At 47.0% G+C, this 12,475-nt stretch overlaps 1 protein-coding gene across 1 annotated transcript in view; it reads left to right on the top strand.

Moving 5' to 3' along the window:
* Positions 1 to 6,848, top strand: part of LOC110336814 (tripartite motif-containing protein 60) — a 16,302-nt gene extending 9,454 nt beyond the window's left edge. Inside the window, exon 2 of the mRNA XM_021219562.1 lies at positions 4,305 to 6,848. Coding sequence (XP_021075221.1) covers positions 4,559 to 5,953 — 1,395 coding nt within the window. The 5' untranslated portion in view covers positions 4,305 to 4,558 and the 3' untranslated portion in view covers positions 5,954 to 6,848. The remainder of the gene's footprint in view (positions 1 to 4,304) is intronic.
* Positions 6,849 to 12,475: the final 5,627 nt, after the last annotated feature.

Genomic DNA, 12,475 nt, shown 5'->3' with positions numbered 1-12,475 from the left:
TTTTTTTTTTTTTTTTTTTTAAAGATTTCTTTTTTCAGTTATGTGTAGGAGGAGTGAGTGCAAGAGCCTATGCAGACCATAAAAGGGTGCCGGATCCCCAGCAACTGGAGTTACAGGCAATTGTGAGTCACCTATGAACCAAAGCTGCGTCCTCTGCAGGAGTAGTGTTCTTATCTATTGAACTCTCCCTTCGGCTCCTGTGTTTGGCTTTTTATTTTATTGTGTGTGCCAGTGTGCAGCGGATGTGCATGTGGACACGCAAATGTGGTGGCCCACACGGGGTCAGAGGACAGCCAGGGATCGGCAGTCCCAACCTTCCACTTAGTGTCACTGTCTCATTGCCACTGAGTAACCAGTCGTCATGGCTGCCTCCTACATCGGTTAGCAATCAAGAAAACCCCCAGATCGGCTTCTTACCAGAGATTCCTCCTACCAGGTTTCTTTCCGTTGTCTTAAGACCATAGCTGAAACTGACAACCATCAACAATGGAGCCTCTGGTTTGGGTGAGGCCCTGCCACATTCTCTACACTTTAAGAGCTTCTGGCTGGCATCCTGTGGTATGTGTTTGGGGTAAGAGTCAGCAGTTCTCAATCCAGAAGAGTACCAGAGGCTCCCTTCAAATCGCTAAAATGCTGACTATGGACCCGGCTCAGCCCATATCCTCTGCAGCTGCAGACCCAGCTGCTACCAGCTTGATTACTTTTTTTTTTTTTTTTAAATCAATGCTTTATTTATTTAGATTTTATTGTATTTATGTGTGTCCATATGAGTGTATACAGATTCTAGAGGAGTTCAGAAGAGGATGTTAGATTCCTAGGAACCTGAGTTAGAGGTATTTTGGAGCTACATGCCATGAGTGTGAGAAACTGCTTTCTGGTTCCTCTGGAAGAGCAGTCAACACTCTTTAACAGTTCTTGATCTTCCTGTCTGTGTAGCAAGTACGCTTAGCCACTGGGCCATCTCTCCGGGCCCTAGGTGTTTTACTGTTAATCGACATGTAGAAATTGCATACTATAGTTTATAGTATGCAATATGACATTCCAGTGTCAATGTGTAATGATCAGATCTGCAGAAGGGATGTCTGGTTTGGTGTGTGTGTGTGGGGGGGTGTTTTTGTTTGTTTTATTTTGTCATTTTCCTGCTAGGGATTAAAACCAGAGCTTTATATGTTCGAGGCCTGTGTAGTGCCCTTGGAGGTGAGAGAAGCTCGTTGAATCCCCAGGGTAGGTCACCAAACCGGTGCCTGAGCTACAGACTTATTTCCAGGCCAGTCGTTATCCTATTTGTGCGAGATGTGTGTGTGTGTGTGTGTGTGTGTGTGTGTGTGTGTGTGTGTGTGTGTGCATGCATGCGTGCGTGCGTTGGCATGTGCATACCATGATGCTTGCAGAGGTCAAACGGCATTTTTTTTTTTTTTGTTGACGTTGTTAATGCAAATAAGGATCTCATCATCATCAAAGCAGCTGCGGGTCTTTAGCCAGGCCCATTGGGCATGCGCAGATCCTTTCCCCTCCCACTTCAGATATTCAGATATTCAGTCTGCAACTGAGAGGTCCCTGTGGTCTGTGCTGGGCTCAGCTTTTCTGTAGGGCTGCCTGCGTGCCTCCTACAGGTAAAATGTGGGGGTGGTGGGCATAGAAAGGGCTGATGGGAGCACAGCTCCGTGCAGGAACCGTCGGGGCGCAGATTGTGAGCCGTCTGATCTTCTTAGACTCTGGAGCGGCTTTTAAGAGCAGGAGGAAACCAGAATCAAGTTGGGCATGGTGGTGCACACCTTTCAATCCCACCACTTGGGCAGCTGAGGCAGGTGGATCTCTGGGAGCTGGAAGCCAGCCTGGTCTACATCGTGAGAGACCTGCTCTCAAAAATAATTATAAAGTAATTAAGACACGATCACTTGTGGCTCTGCATGCAGGCCAGCAGGTCAGATTCCGTCCACCTCCAGAGGCTCAAACAGGAATATCCAAAGTTTAAAGCCTGTCTTAATTATTCGTAATGAATTCAAGGCCAGCTTGTACAAAAACCTAACCAAATCACTTTATTGTTGTGTCCGTGTGAGATGTGTGGGGACGTGTGTGTGGATCCTGGTCCTTGTGGAGGGGCAAAAACAACTCTGTGGAGTTTCTCCTTACAGCTTTTAGGTGGGTCTTGGGGATTGAACTCAGGTGGGGCCTGAGTATCACGTGGCTGCAAACACCCTTACTCCCTGAGCCATCTTGTTGGTTGTGAGAAGTTATTTCAAGGTTGAAATCTGCAAGCTGTTTGGAAAAACTGTAACCTATAAGATGGTTGGGAGTTGGGGAGTGTCCGAAGTAAAGCAGGGCTCTGGGTAAAACGAGGACTGAGAGATCGTAGTATACTGTTGACACGGGGAAAGAAATCCACTGGCACCTGCGTTTGTAGAGGGGACTAAGAGACTTTAGGGCATAAAGGAGGTCAGGGAAAGTCAGGGAACTAAATCTCTGTTCTTATAAGGAAAGCTGAGGATCCCTTGGGACTTAGCAAGGATCCCGTCTCAGTTTCCTTCCCCAGTGCTGAGGTCACCAAATGTGCGTACTCCATACTCCCCACCCCTACCTTACACTCAGCCTGTGTGCTCCACACTCCCCACCCCTACCTTACACTCAGCCTGTGTACTCCACACTCCCCACCCCTACCTTACACTCAGCCTGTGTGCTCCACACTTGCCACCCCTACCTTACACTCAGCCTGTGTGCTCCACACTCCCACCCCTACCTTACACTCAGCCTGTGTGCTCCATGCTCCCCACCCACACTTCTGTTTTATAGCCAACTTGCTGATCATTGGTCTCATTTAATGCACCCAACTTCCTGAATAGAGACTCAAGCCCACAGAAATTCAGTTCATCAGAACCATGTAGCTATTTTGGTAGTAGGTAGAGTAGAACATTCTTATTAGAGCCCACTCTCTAGCTGTATCTGTTTATGTCATCATAGATAGTATACAATGTTATTTTCCATGTGAAATCCTCTTGCGATTTGTTTAGGATTTTGGGAACTCCAACCAATGGAATACGACAATATTGTATGAAGTATTTCAATATTAAGGTTTTTGGTGGTGGTTGTTTTTGTCTTTGTTTATTTTGTTTGTTTTTTTTTTCTTTTTGGTTTTTTGAGACAAGGCTTCTCTTTGTAACAGCCCTGGCCATCCTGGAACTCCCTCTGGAGGCCAGGCTGGTCTCAAACTCACAGGCATCTGCCTGCCTCTGCTTCCCAAGCACTGGGCTTAAAGGTGTCGGTCACCACTGCCCCCACCCGGCTCAGAATTAGTTTTGAAGGCTGTACAGTAATATGTGAGTACACAAAAGGACAATGAGCCCAGTATTTCAGTATCATCTATGCCAGCTAGTATGTCAACCTGTCCATCTATCTATCTATCTTTAGAGAATGTGTCATCTATCTCAAGCTAGCCTCAGATTCCCTCTGTAGTCCAGAATGACCATAAACTGTGGAAGGGTTTGATTTGGTTGGTGGTGTACTGCATATTTTGTTTTGCTTGGAGACAAATTCTCTCAGTGTAGCCCAGGCTGGCTCCTACCTTGCCACCCCCTTGTCTCAGCCTCCCAAGTGCTGGGACTATGGGTGTCTCCCCAGTGTAGTCTACGCAGGATCAAATCCAGAGCTTGGTATGCTAAGCAAACACTAACTTACTGAGCTGTAACTCTGGCCTTGATTGTTTTTATTTTTTTATTTTTATTTTTTTTAATGTGACAAGAAGGAAAGATGAGGTCAGGAAGAAAGTAAAGCGACCAAGCGCATGTGTGTAGTTTTCTCTAAGACAGTCACTTAGTTCTTTTTTAATTGATATTGTTTGTCTATACACATGTACCTGCGTGATGTGCTTGGGTGTTCAAGCCACAGTGTGCATTTGGAGTTGAGAGAATATCTTTACGGAGTTGGCTTCTCCTCGTACTTTTACCTTATTTTGAAGTAATGTTTTAGTTTGCGTGTGTGTGTTTGTGAGCTCAGAGCCCACATGTGGCTGCCAGAGAACAACTTAGAGATTTGTTCCTTCTTTCCATCGTGTGGTTCTCTGGAAAGAACTCGGGTCACCATGGTTGGCCTCGAGCATCTTGACCCACTACGCCATTTTGCTGGCTCTCCTCTGCAAGCTTTGCTGGGCTCATGGAGACTTGAAATTCCAGCTCCAGGGGGATCTGACACCTCTGGCTTCCCTAGGCACCTGCACTTAATGTTCACTTTCCTACATGTAGACACACACTCACATAATTTTAAAAAACTATGAAAATAGATCAAAAAATATTTTTTTTTCTCATCCACAGGAATCCTAGGTCCATTACACCCACGTCTGCTTTCTAAACCAAGCTCGTGACCTAACTTGTGAGACAAGCAGTGAATTCTGCTCACCGTCTGAGCTAAGTTAAAGCGTTTTGGTTGGATGTCAGTGAATACCATCAGAATACTAAGCCAGTGACACCTGCAAGGACTTGGAAGGATACAACGGCTCACAGTGCCTTGAGCCCCTGGGAAGCAGGCCCTGCCAAGGAATTTCTCCACTTAGTTTTCTCTCAGGCCAATGGACTCCACAGCCCTAAAAACCTTGCAGGACAAGTGTATCTGTCACATTTGTTCGGATTTCATGGAAGACCCAGTGACCAGTAAGTGTGGGCACAACTTCTGTTATGCCTGCCTCAGTTTGCTCTGGGATGACCTAAAAGGCAGCGTCTTCTGCCCTGTCTGTCAGACTCCCTTCCCACAGAAAAGCTTCAGCAGGAACTACCAGTTCCGTAACATGACTGAAATCATTAGGCTGCTGCAGAAGAGCAAGAGGAAGAGACAGGAAGAACACACAGTGTGTCAGAAGCATGATCAGCCTCTGGTCTTGTTCTGTGTGAGGGATCGGGATGTCTTATGTACCCAGTGTAGCCTCTCTGTCGAACACCAGGGCCATTATACCTGCCCCATTAAGAAAGCCAGCTCTTATCACAAGAAAATCCTAGGGAAAGCCATTGCAACTTTAAAGTTCAGCGTGAAACAAGTTGAAGAAAAGCTTGCCCTGCAGCACAGAAGAGTTCTTGGACTGAGGGAGGAGGCTGAATACCAAAAAAAAGAGATAAGTTATGAATTTGGGCTAATCAAACTGTTCCTGCAAAGTGAGCTTGAGGCGCATCTAAATGAGATACACATCGAGGAGCTGGTGAGTTCCTCAGAACTGAATGGATATCTTGAGACCCTGTTCGACCATGTTTCCACAGCAAAAGATCTGTTGAAGGAAGTGGAGGCCACACATGAAAGTTCAGATGTCACATTCCTCAGAGCCTACCACAGGTTGCAAAACCTTAAGTCCCCCAAACCGTGGTTATTCAGGACAAAGCAATATTGCCTCAGTCTCCCACCACAGTATTCAGGCTTGAACAGAATCATCAAGCAATTTCAAACAGATGTGACTTTTGATCTTGACACAGCACACCCTCAGCTTGTTATTTCTGAGGATAGAAAATCTGTGTTTTATGAAGAAGCCCGGCAATGTGTGTGTGCTAGCCCTCAGAAATTTCACCTCTGGCCCGCTCTTCTGGGATGTAATGGATTCGATTCTGATCGACAGTACTGGGAAGTCAAAGTGGGAGACAAGCCCAGATGGACACTGGGTGTGTGTCAAGCCCACTTTTCTGGGGACTGGAGCAATCAGCCCTCTGGTTTCTGGGCAATTGGACGGTACGCTGAGAATAGCTATGTCACCTATGGACCTATAAGAACGGAGTTTCTGCCAGTGGTGCGACCCAGCAAGGTCGGCATATTTTTGGATTATGAATTGGGTGAGCTCTCCTTCTATAATATGAGTGATAGGTCCCTTCTCTACATTTTCAGGAATTCTTTTACCGGCACCCTTTGGCCTTATTTCTATACAGGAACAGATTCTGAATCTCTGGAAATCTTAACCCACCCCACACCAGACACAGGGTCTTACTAAGTTCTAGGCTAATTTAGCCAGCACATTTAAGCTAGTAAACAAGCAAGCAAACAACAAAATCCACCGCCCACCAGACCCCCAAGTCTTCTAAATTTCACCACCGAAAACCAGTCTGTGCTTTTAACATTCTCTGTCATTCTCAGTAACTCTAAGAACATGATGGCTGCCACAAGTGTGACACATGCCTCCCCATCCTAGCACCCCCAGAGATTTAGGTGCCAAGAGTAAGGCAGTCCAGCCAATATGTGACCCTGGGATGGCAGCTGAGGTTGTCCTCTAGCCTCTGCCTGCACACACATACAAGTGCACTTCCCCTCATGCCATTCACAATAAAAAATGCATGTCAGAAAACAGAATGTTGGGGAAGAGGCACTGACTTGACAGTGATTTAAGGGAGAGCTGCTGCCACCCTGTTTAGGAGACAAAGTGAAGATGAACTGGCTTGACCTGTGTGAATGGAGATTTCATTCACTGAAGTAACCACTGTATGTTAAGATAGGAGACCTTATGCACTGTGTGAAGGGTTAGTGACTGAGAAGATGGGCTAGAACAGCCAATAGGAGCTAGCGTGTAGTCACAGGTAGAACTTATGACTGCCTTCTGCCCAGGGTCCAATCCTCAGGACTAGGTTGGGAAATCAAACACAAGGTTGCGTTTTGTTGGGCTAGGTGGCATCCCAGCCCTCAGGACATTATGTCTAACAACAGACCCTACCTCACACAAGGAAGAAAACAAGGACCAATCCCCAAGGCTGTCCTCTACCTGGAACATGTACCCTATAGCTTGTCATGTCCATCCTCACACACAAGAACACATACACATCATATATGCACACCAACAATTTAAAAATGAGAAAAGTGGGGTCTCTAGCCATCTACTTCAGATGGTCCTATCTTGAAAAAAAGAAGTAAAAACATCGGACAACTAACTCATTTCATAACTTCTGTGAAGCTGACAGGCCCTTGTCTGGTCTTGTATTGGCCTGGAGCTGTACAGTTCGACTAGAGCAGCTAGCTAATGAGTCCCAGGTATTCCGGATCCCGCTTCCCAGCATTGGGAAGACAGATGCATGCTACAATACCTGGGTTTTTTATGTGTGTTTTGGGATTGAGTTCTGGTTTGTATGTTTCAAGGCAAGCTCTTTCACAACTGGGCCGTCTCTTAAACATCTTATCCCTTAGCCCGTGCAGTGGCGCCAGCCTTAATCCCAGTGCTTCCAAAGCTGAGGCAGGGGGATTGTGGGTTACAGAGCAGTCTGGGCTCTATAGCAACATCCTATAAAATACAATACATACAGTAAAATAAAAGCCTGTGTTCCCAACACTCATGGAGTTAGATCTAATGTTGAAGACTCTCCTCAGACGCACAGGCAGTTCCAGACCAGTCGAGGCTATGAGAGACCCAAGCTCAACAAACCAAACAGAACAAACAAACAAAAAACAAAACTCACCTATAGTTGTTGGGATAAATATTTTGATCCTGCAGTTGGTGACTGAAGTATGGCAGAAAGTGCTGGTAATTCCTATTCCTTTTGAATTTTGGTGGTGGCCTTCCATGGTAAACTAGCTGTACTCACATGAATCCTTCATGTTTCTGTATATATGTAAGACATTGGTGGGAGAAACAAACTTATTTTAAAAAAAAGGCCAACATGCCGGGTGTGGTGGTGCACACCTTTAATCCCAGTACCGGGGAGGCAGAGGCAGGCGGATCTCTGTGTCAAAGGCCAGCCTGGTCTACAGAGAGTGTTCCAGGCTAGCCAGAGACACAGTGAGACCCTGTCTCAAAAACTAAAAATAAAAATTTTAAAAAAGTGGCGAACATGCCAGATTCTTGTTTCCCCTCTACATTTACTTCATAGGTGAAACTGAGAACCGTATTTGGAAGAAGCAGACGGGTAGGACATGGTGCCTCACACCTAATCCTAGCATGCAGGAGACAGAGGCAGGGGAATTGCTGCAAGTTCCAGCCTAGCCTGGGCTATGTAGAAGGTCCTGTCTGAAAATGAGTTTATACAGGCATCTCTCTTTATGACCTCATGCCCACACGTGGCCTGTCTCGGGCTATCTGGCTTCACCAGAGCCAACTCAGGCTCTCCGGTGTGGATTATTTCTGAGTGCTTTTAGCCCTCTGCGTTTTTGTTTGTGTGCGTTCATGTTCACCAGGGCGCACACATGCAAGAGTCTGGCATGGGTGTGCAGAACTCAGAAAACGTGTGTAAGATCCTCTGGGGCTGTGATTACAGGTGATTGTGAGAAACCACACTGGAAACCGCCCCCCATCTCCCTCCTTTATAATTAACATCCCAACTGCTGCCCCTTCGCTCGGTCCTCCCCCTTCCGTCTCCCCTTCGCCTCTGAGAGGGTGCCCCACCCCCACCCCTGTAACCCCTAACCCTGGAGAATCAAGTGTGCAGGATTAAGCACATCTTCTCCCATTGAGGCCAGACATGGCAGCCATCTGTTACATATGTGTTGCGGGGAGGCTCAGACCAGCCTGCATATGCTCTTTGATTGGCGACTTAGTCTGTGGGGACTCTCCAGGTTACTTGTTCTTCCTATGGGGGTTCCCAACCCATTCGGGACCTTCAGCCCTTCCCCTAACTCTTCCATAGGGGTGGGTCCCCAACCTCCATTCAATGCTTGGCTGTGGCTATCTGCATCTGTCTCAGTCAGCTGCTGGTAGAGCCTCTGAGAGGACGGCCATACCTGACACCTGTCTGCAAGCACAACATAACATCATTAATAGTGTCGGGGACTGGTGCCTGCCCAAGGGATGGGGTCTCAAGTTAGGCTGGCTATTCCTTCAGTACCTGGTCCATCTTTGTGCCTGCATTATTTTCGAGACAGGACCAATTTTGCATTGAAAGTTTGTAGGTGGGTTGGTATGCCCACCCCTTCACTGGGCCTGGCTACTAGAGGGAGTCTCTTCAGGCTCCATATCCCCACCGTTGGGCATTTTAGCTAAGGTCACTTGCATTGACTCCTCCACTGAACTATCTTTATAGCCCTTAAGATATCTTTATTAAACTTCAACTTTTCTTCATTAAAAACAAAAATACTGCACACAGGCAAAGCTTACAAGGCTGCAAGGCTGCCCAATATTCAGAAAAGTATAACTTCTAATTCTTTCTTCTCTATTGTAAGCACACATTTCCTTAACGGTTTGCGTTGCATGCACCTATGTGTCTCTTGTGTATGTCTGTGTATCCGTGTCTCTTGCCATCGCCCCGCATGACCCTCCCTGCCATCGTGTCTCCGCAGCCACCCCACAATCTCTGCCACCTTTTGGGCTTCATTATGCTCTCTATGAAGCCTCCCTTCCCATCAGGCATCTGCCTGCCGGCCACGGAGCTGATCTCCATGCTAGCTTTTGGGGTATGGCGCTTCTTTTCTCTCCTCCATTTTGTTCCCCTAGGCAGCGGCTCGCCTGCCCCAATGCACGTTTCTTTCAAGCTCTGAAAATGTTCGTGTGATCCAAAAAAATTAAATAAAGGCAAGCATGCATACACTTCTTCCTTAGACCAGGTCTCACTGTGTCTCTCTCACAAGCCTGGGTTTGCTCTGTAGGCCAGGCTGGCCTTGAGTAGGTGGTCATCCTCCTGCCTCTGATTGCCAAGCGCTGAGATTAAATGAGCCATCGTGCTTGGATTTTTTCCTTCCCCGACCTGCTCCCCACCCCCAACTTGGGTTTTGACAGTTTGCTTGCTGCAGTCTCTTCTAGACCAAGTTGACCTCAACAGCATGTGTGTGTGGTATGTGGGCGTGTCCATTCCACACTGTGCCTGTGGAGAACATAGAGGCTAACCTTTGGCCTCTGAAGGAACCCATACCACTTGTGCACATACTCACGGACATATATATAAATAAAATAAATTCTAATTTTTAAAAATAATTTATCTTACATATATAGGTACACTGTATGTTGTCTTCAGACACACCAGAAGAGGGCATCAGATTCCCATTACAGATGGTTGTGAGCCACCATGTGGTTGCTGGGAATTGAACTTAGGACCTCTGGAAGTACTCTTAACCACTGAGCCATCTCTCCAGGTCTAATTTGTAATGTTTTTTTAAAGCACATAACATATTTTGTGTAATTTGTGGATATTTAAAAAACCCTGCATTCGATACTGTGAAAGTGTCTTTTAGGTACAACTCGGTCATTGCTGTGTTTAAGTCAACCCAGTTGGAGTTACCCTTCACTTTTGCTTGGAGGTACGGGAGGGCGGCACACTCACCAGGGCACATTGAAGTCTCTGGGGACAACTCTGTACGCCTGCAGAGTCCTGCTGCTCTCCAAGTGTCTGCCAGGGGCTAGTATCGCAACTGGAATGGCAACTTATTTTCTTTGGTGGTATAGCCACCTGAGCTTTTGTAGACAACTCCCACCGAATTAATTGGCCCTTCAAGCAAGACTTGGATGAGCTCAATCCTTTGGGCTGTCTGGGTCAAAGATATATTGGTTCACTTCACCCCAGGACAAGCTAACACAAGTGGCTTCTAGGACAGAGCACAAAACAGTTCTGTTTTAACCACAGACAAGTCCGCCCATTGTGAAATTCTTTTAAACTTTTTCTTTCTCTTTTTTTGGAGGGAGGGGAGAAGTTCTTTTTTTTTTTTTTATTAGATATTTTCTTTATTTGCATTTCAAATGTTATCCCCTTTCCTGGTTTCCCCCTCTGAAAACCCTCTATCCCATACCCCCTCCCCTTGCTCTCCAACCCACCCACTCCCACTTCCTTATCCAGGCATTCCCTTACATGGGGGGTGGTGGTATGGGGAGGGGGGCACATCAAACCTTCTCAGAACCAAGGGCCTCTCCTCCCATTGATGTCCAACAAGGCCATCTTCTGCTACATATGCAACTGGAGCCATGAGTCCCTCCATGTGTACTCTTTGGTTGGAGATTTAGTCCCAGAGAGCTCTGGGGGTACTGGTTAGTTCATATTGCTGTTTCTCCTATGGGGCTGCAAACCCCTTCAACTCCTTCAGTCCTTTCTCTAGCTCCTCCATTGGACTGACCCTGTGCTCAGTCCAGCTGTGGCTGTGAACATCTGCCTCTGTACTTGTCGGGCTCTGGCAGAGCCTCTTAGGAGACAGCGGCATCAGGCTCCTGTCAGCAAGCACTTCTTGGCATCTGCAACAGTGGTTTGGTGACTGTATATGGGATGGATCCCCAGGAACCAGGGTCCAGAGATGTCGATCAGAAGCAGAGTGGAAGAGCTGGGCATGGCAGCTCATGCTTCTAATCCCAGCACTTGGGAGGTTGAGGCAGGGAGACTGCTTGTAGTTCTAGGTCAACCTGGTTGACAGAGTACTGTCTCAGAACAAAACTGTGGGTCTCCCTTTTCCTTGGGGGACGTTGGCTACTGACCTGTGAGCATGAACAGCGAGCAGGGTTCCGACCGCCATGAGTATGATGGAAGGACTTCCAGAAACCGCTTCACTGAGACAGCTCTATTTTATTGCTCCAAAGGTAGTGTATATAAGGGATTGGGGGCTATGGACAGGAAGGACTGATTGGTCATAACGCAGTACCTAGTTATCACATGGCAGGAAGGGTTGAGTGGGACTTAGGTGCTATATCATGCAGTGCTTGCAGGAAGCTCTGTGCAGGGTCATTCTTCAGATAAAATCAGGCACCTGTGCCCAGAGACACTCTCTGGAGAAGGTCAGTGGAGAAGGGGAAACCCCACTGAGAAAGGGAATCCTCCATTTAGCACCCAGCTTGGAGAGCTATCTGGACATGGTGGACTGCTACCTTAACAGCAGGGTCTTCCAACACACAACCTAAGAGCATGAGACATGGATCATCAAGTAAAGATGTGCGCTAAGTTCAATGACCTGGATGATGAACTGGGACCTTGGAAGTGATAGATTCACTAGCAAAGGCAGGCTGCACTACTGCTAACATAGCCCCAGGGAGCTGTCCTAGAAGGCACACAGTTGGAGAAGGTCACCAAAACCCAGAGTTGATGTACAGCTGCTTGGTCAGCATAAGAGGTGTGGATATCCAATGTGCATGCTGAGTGGGGGCTCTCTGGCCCTGGGCTCTTTGTGGCATCTAACTTTTTCCAGGTAGTGTCAGAACTGGATTACATTATAGACAGTCAGCTGCTGTCAGGAAACCTGCTGGGGTGAGGGAAATCTCAGGTATCTACTGCCGAAGTATATGTAGATAAACCATGTTTCAGAGGACTGGGGGTGAAGCTCATTTGGTAGAGAGTTTGTCTAGCATGCATGGAACACTGGGTTCAGTCCCTAGGACTGCATGAAACATGCATGATGGTATGTGCCTGTAATCTCAGCAATTGATCAATGGAAGCAGAGAGTTCAAGGCCACCCAGGAATACATAACAAGGTCTAGGTCAGCCTGGAAGACATTATACCTACCTATGCCTATCCCTGTCCTGCCCCCCCCAACACCAGTGACAGAGAGAGAGAGACACAGAGAGAGAGAGACAGAGACAGAGACACACACACACACACAGAGAAAGAGAGAGAGAGAGAGAGAGAGAGA

This window comes from Mus pahari, chromosome 19, assembly GCF_900095145.1.
Source record: "Mus pahari chromosome 19, PAHARI_EIJ_v1.1, whole genome shotgun sequence".
NCBI classification, from domain to species: Eukaryota; Metazoa; Chordata; class Mammalia; order Rodentia; family Muridae; genus Mus; species Mus pahari.
This window is presented reverse-complemented; position numbering and strand designations above follow the sequence as displayed.